The sequence below is a fragment of the Magnolia sinica genome, chromosome 11, assembly GCF_029962835.1.
Source record: "Magnolia sinica isolate HGM2019 chromosome 11, MsV1, whole genome shotgun sequence".
NCBI classification, from domain to species: domain Eukaryota; kingdom Viridiplantae; phylum Streptophyta; class Magnoliopsida; order Magnoliales; family Magnoliaceae; genus Magnolia; species Magnolia sinica.
Genome location: NC_080583.1, coordinates 81,592,565 through 81,613,965, shown reverse-complemented (window position 1 = coordinate 81,613,965; position 21,401 = coordinate 81,592,565). Strand labels below are relative to the sequence as shown.

Below are 21,401 nucleotides of genomic sequence, written 5' to 3'. Positions count from 1 at the left end.
CAAAATTGAAGCAAATCCAAATCTTAAGTGGACCATATTATAGGAAACAATGGGGTGGAATAGTGCGGCACTAATGGGCCCACCTTGATGTATGTATTGTATACTGTCCATCTATTTTTCGTGCTCTTTTTAGAGGATGAGATTGAAAATGAAGCAAACCAAATATCGGGTGGACCACACCATGGGAAGTTTTACTGGTGTGTGTTCAATCACTACTGTTTCCAATTATATGATTTAAAATAAGCTAGCAAAACTGATAAATTACATGGATATACAATACACATATCAAGTTGGGCCACATGGTCAGGCTTGCATTGTGTAGGGTGAGGTCGGGCTGCAACTAATCCTCTCTCGTTTGGGAGGTAGATCTATGAATTGCAATTTTGAACATTAAGGGGCCGTTTGGCATCTCTATTAATAAGAGCTTATTTACTTATTCTAAAAATATAAGCTCTATTTTGAAAATAGGCTGTTTGGTAAACCACTATTTTAAAAAATCAATTTTTTAAAAATCAGATAAAAACTCTAAAAAATTAAGTGATATAATCATTTTTTAAAGAGCATATTTAGCTAAAACAGGTGGACATGTTTGAACAAGTTTGTTGTTAAACTTTTTAGGTAATCCCATCTTGCCCTCTTATCGTCTCTTTACAATCTCTCTAAGGCAGGCCCACATGATGAATGGTCCACATCAAGGTGGGCCCATATAATGCATGGTCAAATCAAAGGTGGGCCCCACATGATGGATGGCCCACATCAAAGTGTGGCCCCACATGATGGATGATCCACATCAAGCGGACCCCACACAATCCACATAGGTGGGACCCACATGATGGACGGTGGACATTAGATGTGGGACCACATGATGGAAGGTCGACATTAGAGGTGGGCCCGACCCATATTGAAGGTTGGGCCCCACATGATGGACTATCCGCATCAAGTGGCCCCCACATGATGGATGGTGAACATCAAAGGTGAGTTTCACATGATGAATGGCTCATATCAAAATATGGCCCCGCATGATATCCGCATCAAGTGGCCCCCACATGATGGATGGTCCATAAAAAAGGTGGGACCCACATGATGGATGGCCCACATCAAAGGTGGGTCGGCATGATGAACAACTCACATTGAAGGTGGGACCTCACATGATGAATGATCCACATCAAGGTGGGCTCACATAATGGACGGTCCACATCAAAGGTGGGGCCCATATGATGGATGGGCCACATCAAAGTGTGGCCTAGCATGATGGACCATCTGCGATGGACAGTCCACATCAAAGGTGGGACCCACATAATGGTTTGAAGGTGGGCCCTCATAATGGATGACCGACATTGAAGGTAGGCCCACATGATGAATGAACTCATATTGAAGGTGGGGCCTACATAATGAATGGTCCACATCAAGGTGGGCCCACATAATGGACGGAGTGGGCCTTACATGATAAGTAGCCCACGTTAAAGTGTTGCCCCATGTGATGGATGATCCACATGGGCCTCACATGATAGATGGTCTACATCCAAGGTCTCACATGATGGACAACCCATATTCAAAGTGCCCTGACATGATGGATGGTGATTCACATAGAAAGTGAGCCCAACACGAAAGATAGTGAACATCAAAAGTAGGCCCCATATAATGGATGGCCCACACCAAAGTGTGACCCTACATGATGGAAGGCCCACATCAAATGGTCCCACCTAATGGATGACCTAAATTAAGGTGGGCCTCACATAATGGATAGTCCTCATCAAAGGTCCGCTCTAATAATGAATGGCTCACATCCAAGGTGGGCCCAACATGATGGACAACCCACTTTGAAGGTGGGGCCCACACAATGGATGCATCGAATGTGGGCTCCACATGATGGGTAATGACATTAAAGGGCCCTACATTAAGGACATTTAATATCGATGGCAGGCCCCACATGATGGATAACCTACATCAAGGTAAGCCCCACATAATGGATGATCTGCGTCAAAGGTTGGCCCCTGATGATGAATGGTCCACATCCAAGAGGAGCGCCACATGATGGATGACCCACTTCAAAGGTCTAGCCCACATGATGGGCGGTCTCACATCAAAGGTGGGCTCCACACTCTTAAAAAAACTCATATTTGAACATTCTACAAAACTTGCAGAGGGACAATAAGAGGTTTTTTTTTTTTGGAAAAAATGATTTTAAGGTTTAGGATGAAAAAAAAGAGTTGATACAAAAAGCCTTATTAGAGTAGCTCTTATTTGAAAAACTCTTATTGGATTAGAGTAGACATGCCAAACGAGCCCTTTTATCAATTGCACGGGTGGTAGACTCTCAGGAGTTTCAACTCCTGGTCAAGGGTTCGAGTACCCATAGGTGCTGAAATTCCAGCAACGTGAGTGTGTGGGGTGCGTGTGCGTTTGTAAAAATTAAAAAAAAAAAAAAAAAAACACGATGTTAAATCACTACGTATGGGAGTAGATTAGGTGCAACCCTATCCTCACCAAAGGTGGGGTCCTTGCCATAGGGCTCACCTTAATGTATTTATTCTATGTCATACATGCCATCTATCTATTTTGCCAAATCATTTTAGGACATGAGTTAAAAATGAAGAAGATCCAAATCTCAAGTGGATCATACTTCAGGAAACAGTGGGGATTTAATGCCTACTATTAAGAACTTTTTAGGGCCCACCATAATGTTTCCTAATGTTTATTTGCTATCAAACCTGGTTGATAAGCTCACGTGAACTTGAACAAAGGAGAAAAACAATTACCACTTGGTACAAAACTTTTGTAGTCCATTAGAATCACCATTGTTTTCTATTGTATGGTCCACTTAAGAATTGGATTTGCTTCATTTTTGGGCTTTTGCCATAAAAATGATATGGCAAAAGGAATGTACAATTTGAATATAAAACACATACATCAAAGTAAGCCCCACGGTTACGATGTAGAGCGGATCGTAGACACTTTCATGGCAAAGATGGACTAGAGAAGGCCCAATTAGAGGCGGAAGTGATTAGGACGGTTAGAACCTTAAAACAATTGTATCTCGCAGACTGGGATGAGTTTTTGGAAATATCATATATGATTTTGCGGTAGGAGAAGATACTTTAGCCAACCGACCTTGCTATGCCGAATTGCCCATCACCGGATTTGCAATATTCCATCAGATCTTGCAACAAAAGTCTTTTTTATGTTCATTTTTACCATAAATAATAAGTTTTAGTTCGCATATAACTTCCGATCCTGTGAGTTGTAGGAGTCATGGACAACATGAAAAGGGCTTAGAAAAAGTAGAAGAATAATGTGGTTGGGCTAAATTGGACACTTACTATTTTTTAGCCAAAACCATAATGTCTAGTAGGAATGAGGTCGTCTATAAATAGTAAGTCATGTTTTTAGCGAGTTTGAGTCTAAAACTCCGGCATAGGTTTGAGCTCATTATTTAAAGGAGTGTAGTATCATTTAAAATATATATATATATATATATATATATATATATATATATATATATATATATATATATATCAATCAATTTATTTCAAATTTAGTAGAAATTATTTATATATTTTTAATCCCACGTAGAACCGAAGAAGCTCTACAAGGAGTCTAGAGAAGCTTACGGATACTCGAACCCTCGCCCGGGTGTTGAAACTCCCAAGAGTCTACCACCCGTGCAAGAATAAGGATCCAAATAATTTTTGTATCTTGTGTACTATAACTTATCAAAGGCAAGGCTCTTTGGGCCCACGGTGATGTATCTGCTTTACCCACGCCATCCATCCGTTTCTTCAGCTCATTTTCGGTGTTAAGCATAAAATAAGGTAGATCCAAGGCTCAAGTAGATCACATGGTGGAGATTGAACACCCACCGTTAAAAACTTCTTGACAGCCGTGGAAGTTTTGATTCAGTGGATATTTCTGTTTCCCATAGTCCAACTATATGTGACCTTATGAACGGGCTGGATGACAAAGAAATATCACGGTGGGCCATAGGAAGGTTTCAACCGTGGCATTCAATCCCCACTGTACGACACGTAGCCAATCCGTCTCCCTAATTTTTAGAAGCGGATTGGCTGGTGTACCACGCACCAGCTATATAGCCGCTGTAGATACGTGTCGTGCAAAGACGAGCGTGGATGCTCCTCGAGCTTACGAACGGTTCAAAGGAGATCAAGGTTACATGATCTCCATAGGAAGCGGATTGGCTGGTGTATCTCAGACCAGCCTGTATAGCTGCTGTATTGGCGTAAGGAAGTTACGTGGGTCTGATCATAGGTTATGTGTTATATCCAAACCGGCCCATGCAGTTGACGAGCTTGCTTTAAGGCTTGAGAAGAAAAATAAGACATATCTAACTATAAGTGGACCACGCTGAAAAAAGCATTCCAATATGGCACACATGAGTTTTGGATCAATATGAAATCTGTCTTTCCTCTTCATCCATATTTTTGTGATTTTATGAATTGATTGAATGGAAAATAAACATTATGATGGGCCCTACGAATATTTTAACGCTGAAATCATTATCTCCGCTGATATTTGTGGTGTGGTGCAGATGATCTTTGGATATGATTAATTTTTTGGAGAATGCTCTAAAATGATCTCTAAAAATAAATAAACAGTGTAGATATGATAAATACATCACTGTGGGGCCATGAAACTTTGATCTCTTTTGAACCGTTTGTACAACTAGGAAGTCGAGGAGCGTTCGTACTTGTCTTCGCACGATACGTACTTACACCAGATAGCTGGTGTGAGGTACAGCAGCCAATCCGCTTCCAGTCCCACAATGATTTATTTATTATATCCACACCGATTCATCCATTTTTCGATATCATTTTAGAGCATTAGCCAAATAATCAATCATATCCAAAACTCAACTGGACTACACCACAAATAGCAGCGGAGATAATGATTTTCACGGATAAAAATTCGTTGGGCCCACCATAATGTTTATTTTTTATCTAATTTGTTCATAAGGTCACAAATATCCTGGATGAAGAGGAAAAACAAATGTCATATTGGTCCAAAACTTCTGTGACCCCAAATGGGTTTTAATGGTAGATGTTCAATCCCCATTGCCTTTTGTAGTGTGGTCCACTTGATTTTTAGACTGCCTTATTTTTCACTCAAGCCCTACGATGAGCTCGCCAAATGGATGGATGGTTTGGATATAACACCTAACTCATGATGGAACCCGCTGATTGGCTAGACGTCCATACACCAACTATATAGATGGTGTGTGGGAAAAGGTTCTATACTGTCGAGCTTATGGGAACTCCCCATGAGGTCGAGTTGTGTGGGCCTCAACATGACGTATGTCGAACATCTACCCCATCAGCTAGATGCACCATTCCATAGTGGGCCTAGGGCTTAAAAATCAAGTCAATCCGTGACTTGTGTGGGCCACACCACATACAAAAGTTGAGAGGGGTTACCCTCCATTAAAACATTCATAATCATTTTTTGGGCCCACCGAGATGTGGTTCACAAATCCAGCCCATCCATTATGTGTGTCCCACTTGGATGAGGGGTCAGACCAAGTTTCAGACGCATCCAAATTTTAGGTGGGCCCCACCAAGTGCTTTTATATGTTTTAGGCATGTCTTCACATGATTTTAGATGGTATGGCCCACCGGAGTTCCGTATACGGCTGATTTTTGGGATATCCCATAATTTAAAGGGGACCCATCAAATGCACGGTGTTGATGTTCGACATACATCATGGTGGGGCCCACACAGCTCGACCTCATGGGGAGTTCCCATGAGCTCGACCGTATAGAACCTTTTCCCATATATATATATATATATATATATATATATATATATATATATATATATATATATATATATATATGGTATATTATACTTATATTATACTAATATATATATATAGTTGGTGGGCCACGTCCATGTGGGACCCACTACAATGGATGTGATTCTTTTTCGGATCGGGTCCGGATAGACCTTTGTTCGGACCGACCCGACCCGGATATCCGAACCGAATGGACCCAACCCGACCCGACCCGAACAAGCCCGGACCGAATGGTAGGCGGGTAGAATAAAATATATTTTTTATTTTTTATACCCTAACTTTCCTGCCGACTATCCCTTTCCCCTCTTTTCTTACCCTAACCCAACCCGAACAACGAACGAGCGCTAGATCTGTTTTGACGGATATCTACGCCTTGGCATTACTCCCACGGTAATTACGATACTGTCATCCATATTCTCTTCCTGCATTCGTATTTGCATGTTAGAATCGAGGGACTAAAATGGAAATCTCTTTTTTTTGGTTTTCCAGCAGAGAAGCCTTTCAGGGTCATTACAAAGCCCTAGATCTCCTTCAACACAGCCGTATTTATCTGTTTCCGTAACTGACACTGTCAAATTGGGTAATGGCGTCCAAGCATACATCTCCTACAGGGTTATCACCAAGGTTATTATCGTACTTTCTCATATCCATTTCTTTTTTCCCTTTTTTGATTTAAAAAATACTCAGAAATCTCTGCGCTTTCCTCCAACTTTCTATCAGTTATTCAAAGCTCTTGGAATCGGCATTAGGGTTTTATCGTTAGTTTAATAAACAATCTGGGCCGTCCATTTTGATCGGAGTGCTATTTATGGGCATCTAATGAGTAGTATTTGGAAATTGGATAGTCTATTTAGCTCTAATCGACAACTTGAACCGTCTGTTCGGCTATCTGGGTTGAGGAAGGAAGGGAAAACAACCGATCCGAACCTGGCCCAATCCGATCCGACTCGGTTTTCCTGACCAAGTTGGACTCGGATCGGTCCAAGGCAGCATGTATTAGGATCGGATTGGGTCAGATAACCCAGTCTTGGTCCCAGATCGGTCCGAGTTCGGGTCAGGCGATGCAAAACTCGGACCGGGTCGAGTTGAACCTAATCCGATTCGACTCAGTCCGATGCCCAGCTTTACCAACGCATATTACATCATCGGAGCCCACCTGCAGATAAGACCTGCAGATTGATAATCGGAACCGCCCATGTTCTCTGGGCCACCCTAGATGGGCCAGATTGAAAAAAAAAAAAAAAAAACTTACGTTGAATGGATAATCATCGCCATATAAAATATCTAGTTGAATATGGACCTTTGATAAGAAAATTCACAATGTATCAGCTTCAACTCCAAAAAAGGGCCAGGGCCACCCCTCTCAGCTAGATTTTGTATAATACGTCACCCATGAATGCCGCCTAGAGGGTGACGGTTCTGACACCCAATGCATGGAATGATTTTTTCCATTGAAAAAGTAAATATTATATACAATAAAAGGATTAAAATTCCATCCAAATATGGATACAGATACATTACAAAGAAAATCATGGAAGGAACATCTCTTCTTTCACAGTGCAACATAGAAGGAGGCTCATGTCACCATTTTTGAAAGAAATCCTTATTAGAAAAGTAAAATTATGAAATGGTCACAGGCAAAACGCATCCTTAACGTCGAGGGAAGGCGGCAAAGTACGTCTGAATGGCTGTGAAAACGAGAAGGAGAACTGCAGCCACGAAAGAGATGGCAGTCCATGGGCTCCCGAAATATTTTTTCAACCATGTGGCTATGGATATCTCCGCTCTACTATCACGGTGCCAGCGGATACGCATACTGATATCGCTGTACAGTTCGAGATCGTTCACCATCTCGATCGGCCACTCGTTGAATAGACATGCCACCTTGTCGAGGGCGTGGTGGAGTATGTGCTTAGACAAGAGCTCCTTCACATCAGCGCCATGGTTGATGAGAGTATTAAGAAAGCAAATGTAGGAGGTAACACCGTAGCAGGAATGAGTGTCGGAGCACATCTCAAAGGCTGTCAAGTTTAGCAAATGAGATATGGTGGCATTGTTGATGATGATTTGTGGAAGCAATAGTTGTGGGAAGAAGAAGTCTTCCTCCAACCTAGCTGTCTGTCAAATATCCACTGTCGCTCTTCTCGAACATAATCCCAACTTCCTTGAGTTCCATAACGGAGCCGAAGTTATGTAGTCTGTACCTGTATTTTTTGTTCGGATTTGAGGGATGAGAGCCCAGCAACATGGTCTGGAAAGCGTCGAGGAGGTGAAGCGGGTCATCATCTCTTCTTCCAGTAAACCACCAGTGAGGGATAAAGAACGATAATCCCATGGGAAGTAGGACTTCCCATTCGATGAATTTCACAATCTTTCCTTTTAATTTCTTATTAGAATCGAATCTCAAGCTCATCAAAGCATCAAGGACTAACAATGGAAGATGGTTTTCGAGCAAGAACATGTCTCGAACAATGAGAAGAATGAGACGATTGCTTATTTCTAAGTCGATGTTTCCTCTATTCATGCCTTGGATGAAATATAAAACGAAACAACCATCCAAGAACATCATGCGTGCAAAAGCTTCATCCCTTAGTTTGGACATTATCTCAGCAGCGTAGAACTTTCTCGCCTCAGCTACCACATTCATAACCTCCTTGAAGAGATTGTCCATCACTTGAGTTGTGTCTTGCTCCAACTTTGATTTGTTGTACAAGATGAATCGCCTAGCTGTCGTGATCTTATGCTTCTCCATCGTCTTGAAAAGATAGTCGCTGTGGTGGTAAGGTCCCAAGGATACTACCTGAGGAATAAAATACTTGTTCTTTTTGTTCTCGCGAAATCTGGCCGGCACCTTCTGTATCCGACATTTGGAGCGGGCTTTTGGATCATCTCCGCCTATTATGGAAATCAACCACTCCATGTTTGGATTGCTTGCCGCTTTGTGTGGGTTCGCATCGGGTTCTTTGGCAATCACAGTTGGAGATTCTTTTGGCTGCAAGAGCCAAGGCGAAACTGTGTAGTCGGACGCGGACCGGTGCCCCACACGAAATTCCTTTGAAGCTATGTAGGACCACATAGATTCCCATGATAATCAAATCCGTCCATCATGTGTGCACACACCATGTAAAATCATGACTAAAAGTCTAAAATCACGTGTTGTGTCCCACCTGAATTTTTGAATGTAAAATCTGCTTGTGTTTTTGAGATCATAGAGAACACTTGGGGGAAATGAAGGATGGCTTGCGTGTCATTGAAACATCACAATGGCCCCCACACTTCCCTTTTAGATTAAGCTTATCAAATAAACGTTGGTAGTGTACGTTGTAAGGATGCAAGAATAAGTGAACCCCTGCTTTTTCTGCATAATACGCATGGTATCGCCCATAATAGCGTTTTTTAACCCGAAAATTCCACCACTTTTGGCTTCGGCTTCATATTTACGATAACTCGCCTCCGAACCCTTTAATGAAGAGAAATTAATGCTCTTATTTTGGGAAACGTGGTTGAACTGGGAGAACCAATCACCACGATAAAAATGAAACCATGAGCCTGTTCGGGCTGATAAAATTTCAGATATTTTGTGTGTATATCATATTATTTATGGTTTGTGTGATCTCCATGAATACCTTTTGGACTTGTGTATTTTTTATATATACCCTGATATTTTATGATTTAGTTATCTTTACTTATCAATGATACCTGCTGTTTGTACGACATTATTCCGATTTATGCGAATGTTAAATTTGACATGTAGAAGTGTGGAAATCACGCCCATGTATGGCATTTCATACCGTGACACTTGAGTTTCCGCTGTAAGAATTTTGCTCTCGATCAGCGAAAGCTGGGGCTTTATCAGAGTTGGTGGTAATGCACATGATTATTATTTAGTTAACACGCTTGAATTCAGGATCTTGGTCTTTGTACTCGAGTGTTGGATTTTAGGGCATTACAAGTTGCCTGTAGCTCCCAAGAGGTTTTTAATGATGGGCATTCAATCACAACTATTTCTGTGGTGCGGTCCACTTAAGCTTTAACCTACTTCATTTTTATTTTTATTTTGGTTCATGACCTAAGATGAAGGGGCAAAATGGATGGACAGTGTGGATATAAAATATATATATCATGTTGGGCCCCACAGTGCCCAACACATTGACACACCACCACTGGGTGGTGTTGGCAACACAAATCTCTTAATAGACAAAGTAAAAATCTCAAAATTCTCAAATTTAAAAACATAGTCATTGATTCGTGGACATTTGTTTATGAAAATAGGACTGGATTTTTTTAACCACCCAATCACGATCTAGAAATCTAAATAATAGGATAATTAACTTTTTTTCTTATTTTTCTTATTTTTTATTTTTGTGAACAACACCCTCGCTTACTTGTTTTAGTTGGTGCAGCCGGTGTGTGATATCGATTCAGATACAGAAATGTATTTAATTTGTATTCTTCATTAGCCAAATGAATTATAAAATTTATGATGCTTGATTTGACCATGTTAGATCCAACGACTCAGATAATGTCACATGGCAATAAGATCTTAATAAGAGATATAATGAATATTTTATCAACTGCTTTGACGGCTGAATGATATTAGAATCTTAAATTCATTAGTAACCCAAAAAGGATAAGGGTAACTGGCTACAGTAGGATACACGTGTCGAACATCCAACACATGTGATACAGCTAACTAATCATCACATTGGCTATATACTTCTTATTGGATGTAAATTCCTTTCTTATCAATACAACTGATCCTTTGGAAAAAAAAAAAAAAGCTTAAAGAGCTATGAAGTGACAGAACAAGACCAAGTTGGTCGATTTTCATGATGCACAATGCATGTTCAAGTGGAAGAAAGGATAATTATTATCTATGCATGGTGTCCTACAGAGAACTCTGACCTGCGTAATGGAATGAGAAAGTGTGCACAACCAATGGCCAACTTATGATAAATGACTAGCTTATGTGGCATCATTTGATAGGCCATGACTGTCTTGCCTTGATAGTTATAATTTTCACATCAATAGACATGAGAAGTGGCTATGGAGATCTCTCTCCAACAACCGCTCTAAAATTCTATATATAAGGAAGATCGAAGAGCTCTAGGCCCTCACCAACTTAACATATATCAAATCAAATCTACAACACAATGTTACATATCTTGTTATCTTATCCTAGCATAACTTATCATAGACTAGGGTAACTCGTCTATGTTGCTATGCTACACCGGTTTTTAGCATAGCAAGAGAGTAATCATGTCCATCTATGCTCCACCTAGATTAGGAGTAGTGCAATTTCCTTCCATTTACATCGAGAGCGAGATTATAATGAAAACCGTCTAATTCCCTTTGTTTATGCCCAAGTCGTTAGACTAAAGAAGACCTAATTTAGGGCCTCACCATCTATGCCACAAACGTTTTATTTTATTATTTTAATTTAATACAATTGATTTCCTTTTAGTACTCTTACATTACACGAATTAGGTTATTTCTACTATCAAAATGAGAATAAACTTTTTGGCTGAAAAACAAAAAGAACTCATTAGAAAGACAAATCTTCTACTTTGCAAATTACATAATTTCTTTTACAAGTAGTTGAATAAATGGTAGAATTGCTTAGTTTTCTCTCATAAAAATACTACATATCTATTTATCTTAACGCTTTGGGTCATAGGTGTTCGGTTTGGATCGAGTTGTAAAAGGCTTTGGCACGCTCGGTATCATATATACGTTCTAACAATCGAATTTCAAGCCAAATAGAATCTATGATTGGCTAGAAACTGTGAAATATGTAAGGTTGGAGCATGAATATGTACTTAAGACTCTTGTGATTGATCTATGACCGTATAACTCCCGATCTATGTGACGAAAAGTAAGGGGCTAGGCACCATTTTTGCCCACATCACGTGTGGTATCTACTTTACAAGATTTTACATGTTGGTTTAAATTTAATAAAACTTCCATTAATGTCACGTCTAGATTTACTCTATCTGATTTAAGATCCCAAGTAGGCAAAAAATTAAGCATGCCTTATTTTTACAGGGTTTAAGATCTCGGGTAGGTAAAAGGAAATAGGTTGCACCTAGCCTTCTGTATAGGTTTAAGACCCTAGGTAGGTAAATAAAGTAAAAACAGTTAATAAGAAAGTTGATCCACCACAAAAATAAATAAAAGAGAGAGTGCGTGACATCGACATTCTTGAAATGTTTAGAGTGGGATTCAAATTAACTTTAGACATGAAAAGAAAGGGAGAGATCGGATAATCTTTTCCTATAGAAATAATCGTCAAATGTGATCGATTCCAAACTTATTCTTGTTTTTTAACGTCTTCTTTTGTAGTTATTTCCTACATCAAGCAAAGTTTCAGCCTAGTTAGGATCTTAGTTGGGCAATCGCACATACACCCCGCACACCTCAAACTCCACGAAACTCTCTTTCCGCTTATATAGATGTTGCTTACAATTGTTAACTACTCCGAAAGCCTATTGTAACAATTTTGATTTTTGAGACCTATGTGAAAATTAGACTAAACAAATTAATAATTTGATTTTTCCTTTATTAATAAAACCAAGCACTTAGCCCGGTTATGAGGAGCACTCTCGGTAGAGGGATAGGTTAGGGGATCAACTCCCAACACCACAAGAATTTTTGTTTTTGACAAAACCCACAAATTCTTGTGAAATCTTCTAGAATCGGGGCTCTTCTTCTATTTAAAGGGAAGATTTGCATGAAATTTTTGCAGAAAACACTAAACTTAAGAGAAATCGAGAGAGAGAGAAACCCTGCAAAAGAGGAGCCTCCGAGAGAGAGTTGAATTGCTAGCCCTTTTTTTTTTTGAAGGACAACCCAAGGTATTTTATTTATTTTTTTTTTTTTTAAAGAAAAAAAAAACATTGCTACCTGAATTTCATTCAATTGAAACATGTACAGGATTCGGGAGGGTCCAAACAAAAGGAAAATGGACCACACCTATCATGTCAACCCATCAGCTCAAAAAAACCTATACAAAAGAGGAACTCCAACTCAAAAAATAGGAGCCCCAACCCGAAATCAGGCGAAATAAATACAAAAAGGCTAAGCGGATGACGCCATTTTGATCGCACCCAAACCCACTTTGTCAAGAAAAATGTTACCTCGAACCTGTCGCGAAAGATCCAAATGATTCTTGAAAGAAACATGAGACTGAGTAGCACTGCCCAAATGAGCCAATGAATCTGCTGGATAGTTCCCTTCCCTTTGGACGTGCACCACAATAACTGTACCCCGCCGCCTCAACTGAGTGATTCTAAACAGTCAAGCCTTCCATTTCCAACCTGGCCGCGCTAACCCATTGATGAGGTCAACTACCAGCCTCGAATCTGACTCCATAATGATCTGCTCAAAGCCCCTCTGAATTTCGTTGAGAAGGCCATCATGCACCGCTCGCAACTTGGCAATCGTGTTCGTCCCAAAAACCATAACCATCTGCAAAGGCAAAAATGAACTCGCCCCTCTCCCCTCTACATATTCCACCTCCACCAGAAATCCCAGGATTTCCCCTGGCGGAACCGTCAACGTTAATTTTGACCCAACCCAGCATTGGCCTTTTCCATCTTACTACCTCTGGTTTGCCACCAGAATTAACACTTGACGAGGCTAGATTATGAGTCCACCGCGAGGGAGTCACGTTTAGCAAGGCATCCCACCATCTGATTTTGGCAACCACCCTATTAGGGGACACCGATCGGCCCTCAAAAACAGCCGCATTTCGATCCTTCCACATTTCCCAGATTATCAAGCAAGGGAGCAACATGAAATTAACTGACTTTCGATGCATGGCATTAACTGCTGCCCACCATTGAGTTAACCGCACTTCGATCGAAATTGATGGCATGACGTTAATACCAATCCAACTATTAATTGTCAGCCAAACATTCTACGCCACCTTGCTATTTACGAAGAGGTGAAGCGGAGATTCGGTATCATAGGAATGGCTGTCGCAGCAAACACACTTCGACATGAGCTGAACTCCCCGGGATTGCACTGCACTGTCCACCGGAACTGCTTTGTGAATCACCTTCCATACGAGGAGAGAGATTTTGGGGGGAAGTTTCGAATGTCATACCCATCGAGCCCAACTACGATGAGGATTTGACTCCCTGGAAAATGACCAGGCCGATTTTATAGAAAATTCCCCCGATGGAGATAACGGCCAAAAAGGCAAATCAGCGACGTCAGAGGTACAAAAACCTGCCTGAAAAACGTGATCAATGACGGAATGAGGAAGAAGAAGAAGCATTGTCGAGGGGGAAAAGGGACTTAACAGGCCAATCACCTGACAAAATTTTGTATCCTCCAAGCCAGTAGGCACTTCTGCTTCAGCCAGCAGATGGAGCGGTCCCAGACCCGTCCAATTCGTCGTCCAGAAGCTACAATTCCTTGCACCAACTTGCCATTGAATATGTGCATCAACAGAAGGAATGAGGTCCCTAATCCGTTTCCACAGGGGAGAAGACAGCCGACTTGCCGTTTTGGGCCCAACTACGGACACATCACAAAGATACTTCGCCGTCATGAACACTGTCCAGACATTCTCCTCCTTCCAAAATTTAATCGACCAAGCCATTTTCAGACGGAGCGCCGTCATAGTGTTAGAAAGTTTTCTGAAACCAATGCCTCCCTCTTCTTTGGGCGTAGACAGCAACTTCCAAGACTTCTAATGGCACTTTAAATTCCCCTCAGACCAGCCCCAAAAGAAATTGGACATGTGCTTTTCAATTGACTGAAGCACCTGAGCATGAATATGGATCGCCGCCATAGAATGAACCGGAATAGAAGAATGGGCGTTCTTAATGAGGACCACACGCCCCGCTTGAGATAAGATGCGAGCCTTCCACCCATTGATACGCCCCATAACTTTATCCACCAAAGGCTTAAACTCACTTGCTTTGATCCTCCCTTCCATTATAGGAACCCCCAGGTACTTGAGAGCGGAATGCGATTTCCTAAAACCGAGAATTCCTTCAATTGATCTGAGCCAAGGACGCGACAACTTATTGGAGCAATAAAAGGCACATTTTTGCTGATTTATCCTTTGGCCTAATGAAGCTTAGTAAGCATCCAGAAATAACTTGAGCTGACAGAGAGAACGTTTACTCCCGTTCATGAAAAGTAAAGTGTCGTCTGCATATAACAAATGAGAAATGAGCGGGCACCCTCAACCGAGCGCAAACGGAAGACTATTGGGAGGAGATACCAAGCTTTTAATCCCCCTACTAAGCACCTCAGCTGAGATAATGAATAGACATGGAGAGATGGGGTCACCTTGCCTCAGCCCCCTTGAGGATTTATGCCATTTCACCATTTATAAGAACCGAAAACCAACTGTTAGCCCAACACTTTTCGACCATCTCAATTCAAGCGTTGCTAAACCCAAAGCGAGATAAAACCTGGATCAGAAAATCCCAACTAACCCTGTCGTACGCTTTATCCATATCTAACTTGAGAACAATGTCTCCCCCCCCTCCCCCCCCCCCCCCCCCTGAACTGACCTGTTTAACTCCCTGAACACTTCTTGTGCTAAGGCAATATGCTCAGCAATCGACCTACCTTGCACAAAGGCCCCCTGCTCTGCTGAAATAATGGACGGAAGAATCTGACTTAGCCTTGTTGCAACAACCTTTGAGATGATTTTATACAGAATGTTGCACAAGCTAATAGGTCGATAATCCGAAAACTGCTTAGGGGAAGAAGATTTAGGGATTAGACAGATAATCGAGGACGTAACTAACCTTGGAAGCTTTCCTCCTTGGAAAAAGAAAGAGACAGCCCTCTGAATATCCTACACAACAACCTCCGAGCAAGATTGGAAAAAGCTCGCTGTGAAACCATCTGGCCCCGTCGCACTATCACTCGAAATGGACTAAACTGCAGCTTGAATTTCTAATAGGGAAGGGGTAGCCATTAGCATCTCATTTTGCTCCTGCGTAACCTTAGGAGGAATGCATTGAAAAAGGTTTAGGTCAATGTGGCACGGCTCAGCTGAGAAAATCTTCTGAAAATGTGCCACTGCTGCAACTTTTATATCAGCCTGATTATCTGCAATTTGCCCACCCTCCAGTGCCACCTGACGGATAGTTGCACGCCTCAGTTTTTCCATCGCAATGGCATGAAAAAACCTTGTATTTTGATCTCCCTCCGCTAACCAATCGACCCTCGATTTCTGCTTCTAGAAAAATTCCTACATAAGCTCCAAGGAGGAAAGTCTGGCTAAGTTAGAATTGAGCTCCTATTGCAAACTGAAAAGCTGATCGAACGGACCAGAGAAATCCTGCATCTGAGTCTCCAAATCAACCACTGTATGCTCCACTGTCTTAATCTGCTAAAAAATATTCCCAAACTCAACCTTGTTCCACACTTTTAAAGCAACTTTCACCTGCTTCAGTTTGGATATGATGTTGTAAATTGGATGGGTTAATTTGACCTTCTTCCACGCTGCGCTTACCACCCTGATGAAGTCGGCATGTTTTGTCCGCATACGATGAAAGCGGAAAGGCTTTGGATCGCTGATTAGTTGCTCTGGGAAAGTGAGTAAAAGTGGAGCATGGTCCGACTAAATTCAAGGCAAGTGAGAAAGCTAGAATTGCGGGAAGGCCATGGACCACCTGACATCAATAAGGACCCGGTCTAGCCGCGCCCACACACGAGAATTACCCTCCTGGTTGTTACTCCAAGTCAACCTATTTTCAGAAAAACCTGCATCCAGAAGACCTGCACTATTAATAGCATCAGCAAATTCCGCTGCGGAAGCACGATCAGCAGGCCTGCGACTCCTCCTTTCAAAATCGTCCACAACTGCATTAAAACCCCACATACCGCCCATGGGCCATGTGTTGAAGATGAAAGGGAAGCCAGGTTCGCCCAGATACTTCTCCTCAACACCCAAGCACACCTAGCATAGACAAACGTAATATATAACGGAGCAGCGGAAGTCTGAAATGAAGCCACAATTGATAGACATTGATCAAATTTAAATAGCACGGAAACAGAAGCAAATGATTTATAAAAAAAGCCAGATCTTGCCTCCCTCCTCATAATTCGAAAGGAAAGAATGAAAACCCAAAGCTAATCTTGTTTGCACTCTTTTCGCATCTCCAAGCATAGGTTCAAGAATGGCGACAATCCGAGGATCATATTTACTAATAATCCATTTAGCAATCTTAAGTGATCTTTGATTACCAATGCCATGAACGTTCCACACAATGATCTTATCCATCTGTCACACATCCTGTATTTACGGCCCGTCTCTTTAGCCTACGCAACCTTGAACTCCAGTTTCCTTTAGTGTAGAGAATTCTATGCCTTCGAGACTTCTTGACAGAATTTTCGACATCAAGAAATATCTGTCCCTCCTACCTTCCTTGTTCCTCTAACGCCTGGTGTCTGAACTCCCAGTCAAAACCTTGCCCCAAAATCCTTCTCCTGTTCCTGCTCCTGTCCCCAACACTGATTGGCATGAGGACTGACAAATCCTTCTTCTCAGTTCCCAAACAATGCAGTAAGAGGTCTGATGTCAGGAGAGAAATAAGCTGAGAGATCCACTTCAAGAGCAGCTCTCTCCTTCTGATTAAACCTTCCTTCCATTTCAGATGTTAGGTATGAATGTCCCCCACATCTTGACACGGCTCTGCTTTCACTCCTAACACCCACCGCAGTGCGCTTTCGAGAATAAACGTTCCAGCACTCAGGAGGAAGATTCTCCTTACCACTAGCCTGTAGAACCCTCGGAGGCTGAACCTGAATTTGGACACCGATATTGGTATACATTGAAGAAATCCCTGGTGCTTCAGATTCAACATTTCTTACAGCTGAAACCTCGGGCTATATCATATCCAAATGACTGACCGCAAGCACAATGCTCTGTTGTGGCGCTGAATATAAGGCTGCATTCCACACAACATCTCCGTTTCCCCATGAGAAACAGTAACCCGATAGCACTCCTGACTTCTTGGAGATATATTTGTTGTCGCCAATGTAGGAGAAGCCATAGCTGGTTCTATCAGAAGAGTCTGAGTAGAAGGTCGCAGACAGGCCAGAGGCCCAACCCCTGTTTCATCCATATCACCTGACTGGCCAATATCCCCAGTAATGGCATTTCCACCAAAAGGGACAATGTCACAAACACCTGGTGTGCCTAATCCCTCATTTCTATCTTTTTTACCAACTGCCGAGATTAGCATGACACAATCCTCTGAATTGGCAACTCCACCAGTTTTTAACACCAAAAGAACCCAAGGTTCAATCAATCAAGAGTATCATCGAGCAAACCCAATCGATTGAACTCATTCGATCGAAGATGACCAAAGTAATCTAGCGAGCAAATTGATTTAATTTGACCAAGTTCGATCGATCGACAAGTAGGGTTTGATCGATTGAGAATGGTCAAAAGTGTCCACAAACTTTAGGAGCTAAATTAGAATATCATCGAGCTCTCGAGCTGGCTCAATTGATCGACAACCTCGATCCACAGTTCCCTGCTTTGACTCGTAACTAAATATAAAAATCACTAAAGATAGGGGTGAACCCCACTTGTTGGAATAATATAATTGAATTATGGTATGCTAAATTATTTTAATATGAATTTGAAGCATAGTTTCTAAAGCATTCGATTATTCGAAGGATTTGACCTTACCGTAAATAGGTGAGTGGATTCCAACGTGTTTCATACCTGCACAGTTAAGATAGATGTTGTGATTGCTATAATGATAATTATTGATAAGATTGTCGTAACTGATGGAATGATCGTATTGATGTGCTAACATGATCTTTGTTATATATGTATTGAAGTGTCTTTGATAAATGTGATTATGCAAACATATCAAATATCCATATTATGAATATGTGGTTTTCCTCTTAGAGAGAGATGTATATGTTGACTACACACAGAAAATGCATAAACATTGAGCATACATTACGTGCATCTATAGTATTCTTGTACTGATTCTTATAGCGCTCAAGATGACTGCATGCACACCTTGTGCCTGGGTTCCTGGAGGATCTCCTTGGATGATTCTCTTGATAGATTTATTGCCAGATGACCACATTAGTGGAAGCCTACTAACAGAGTAGATGTATAAATTGGCCATACCTACCTACAGTAGAAGTTTGACGAGTATAGATTCGGGTTGACGGATATCCGACCCAATTGCAAGGGGACGATCACCCCACTTGACATGCATTTCATGACATCTTATAACATCCATATTCACGCTTGCATACATACAATTTATTTTCATTTGTGCTACAGGTGCCCTAGATGTGCACCGAATCTTAAACCGTCCATCAGATAGGCCACCTTTAAAGGATGTATTTCACACCCAGTTGGACAGTTTGGACCTACAAGATGGACGATTTGGATTTCACGTCTTGTGCATGTACATGGTTAGCCAGCTGATGGGGTATTTGGATTGTCCTTGCTTGAATTTTGGTTGAAACGAGTCGGCCAAGAAGAGCCGTTCCCTGCCCAACTCTACTCACAATAACAAAAATTATAGGGTGGTTGTTTTCGAGGAGTGAAAATAGGTAAATGCCCTCCCTTAGTTTATTTTCAAAATGCCGAGAAATGAGAATTATGGGTCGGGCTGCCATTGGGCTAGGCTGGCCCGTCAGATGATCAGGCCTGGTTTGTGGGCTAGAATTGAAGCGGAGTATCAGGGCCAAAGGCTGGGCATAAAATTCAGCCATGTATAATGGCCCATCAGCCCAGCCTGACCCATTAGTGTTTATATGACAGTTTTGTAATAAAAATAACATATAAAGACCTCCGTCGCATATTACCGATCCACCCCATATCCCCCCTCTCTCCAAACTCTCTCTCTCTCTGCTCATTTGTAACAGGCAAAGGGACATCTATTCCTTCTCTGAACATTTTGTAAAAGTTTTTCTAAAAGAACAGCTCAACGAAGGTGATAAGAAGAAGAACAAATGAGAACATGATCATTTTAATATTGTTTTGATCGAGACTAGTTTGGATCTTTTTAGCCATACGCTCAGGCTTGAATTTGGCCCAACCCATTTACACCCCTAATCATGTAGCACACGTTCTATATATATCTGACATCTAACCCATCCAACATAGGCATCCTATCATGATTATCAGAATAACAAATAATACCTCTGATCCAATTATAAGGTTGGGCAAACCATAATCGTATGACAAACGTAAAATATGGCGGATCCAATCATAAGGTGGGCCAAAACATAAAAATAATATACACCACTCAAAGACAGCAGCCCATCTGATTATTTATCGGCCAGATTTTTGGTTCACGTGATTACCATGGTGGCATGAATAGGTTGGATACGTTGGATGTTATATAGATGCCATGTGGGCCGAACAATTCTCGACTTGACGTTTTTGTAATTACAACCTCAAAAAGTATCTCTAAGTAGCTTTTGCATGGTACATAATAAGCCTCGATCGGAGTTCGGACAACTGAGATCTTGGTCTTGTACCAAAATGTATCTGAGGTCTTGTTATGGCTACATATTGTGTGGGCCAAATCTATGCATTTTGCAGCGGTAGGATATATTTCATGACCATGTCATCGAAAAAAGCCCACAATTCCGCGAGGTTATTTGATCCAAACCCATTGATATGATGGCCCATGAAAAGAAATTATAGTGATGCAATTGATAATCCAATTATTTTGGTATATCATTAGTGGGCCATGTGTCAATAGATTAATAGTCCAATGATACACATGTTACACATGCAACTCTTAAAAGAATTTTAGATGTAATCCAAGCTTTCTTGGTGACTTTGAGGGGATTTGAAACCCCTGTATTTGAAACCCCAATTAGTTTATGGTGCCAAACAAATTCCCCAAAAATCCATGGTGCTGAACGGCCCCTTAATCTGTACATTAAATTGTCAGGCCCACCTGATATTTTTATGATAATCCAATCCGTCCATCATATGTGTGCCCCCTCATATTCTCCTTGGAGTGGGGTACGCCATGTAAAATCATAACTAAAAGTTCTAATCTAGCTAGTGGTCGGTGCTCTATGGCCCCACCATGATGTATGTATTTTATCTCTATGTCCATCCACTTTTGCGGCTCATTTTAGGGCATGAGCCCAAAAATGAGGCCCATCCAAAGCTTTAAATGGACCAGAGCACAGAAAACAATAGAATGGTGGGCCAATCCGTTTCCGGGTGAGGCTGGGGCCGGACCTAATCCACTCTCATTCCGTTTGTGCTCACTAAGTGTTTGAATGATGGGCCTTGATGCTGGATGGGAGATGCCTAAATTATCTCTTGCATTGGGTGATACTAACAGCATGAATTGCGTCAGTGTTGGTAACTTTTCATTTACATTGATGCTTAGGATTTTTTGGCGGGAGGGATTGAGGCGTGGCTACTCCACATGTGGGGCCCACCTGATGGATGGCTTGTTTTCTGGATGGAGCCAAAAATGCTGTTTTCTTGTCTAGCGCAGTACCCATCTGTTTATTTATTTAGAGTGCTGCACTAGATTGGACATGAGGCGCAGCCATCCATGATTTATACTGTTGATAGTGTGTACACCACATCAGATGGGTCCCACGTGGT

General features: G+C 41.5%; 1 protein-coding gene across 1 annotated transcript; it reads right to left on the bottom strand.

Moving 5' to 3' along the window:
- Window positions 1-7,916: 7,916 nt before the first annotated feature.
- Window positions 7,917-8,882, bottom strand: LOC131218208 (uncharacterized). The gene has a single exon (XM_058212889.1). The coding sequence runs from the start codon at window positions 8,880-8,882 to the stop codon at window positions 7,917-7,919; it is 966 nt and encodes a 321-aa protein (XP_058068872.1).
- Between the last annotated feature and the right edge of the window lie 12,519 nt (window positions 8,883-21,401).

Coding starts and splice junctions, on each gene's coding strand:
- LOC131218208 (XM_058212889.1), bottom strand. CDS start 8,882: ATGTGGTCCTACATAGCTTCAAAGGAATTTCGTGTGGGGCACCGGTCC.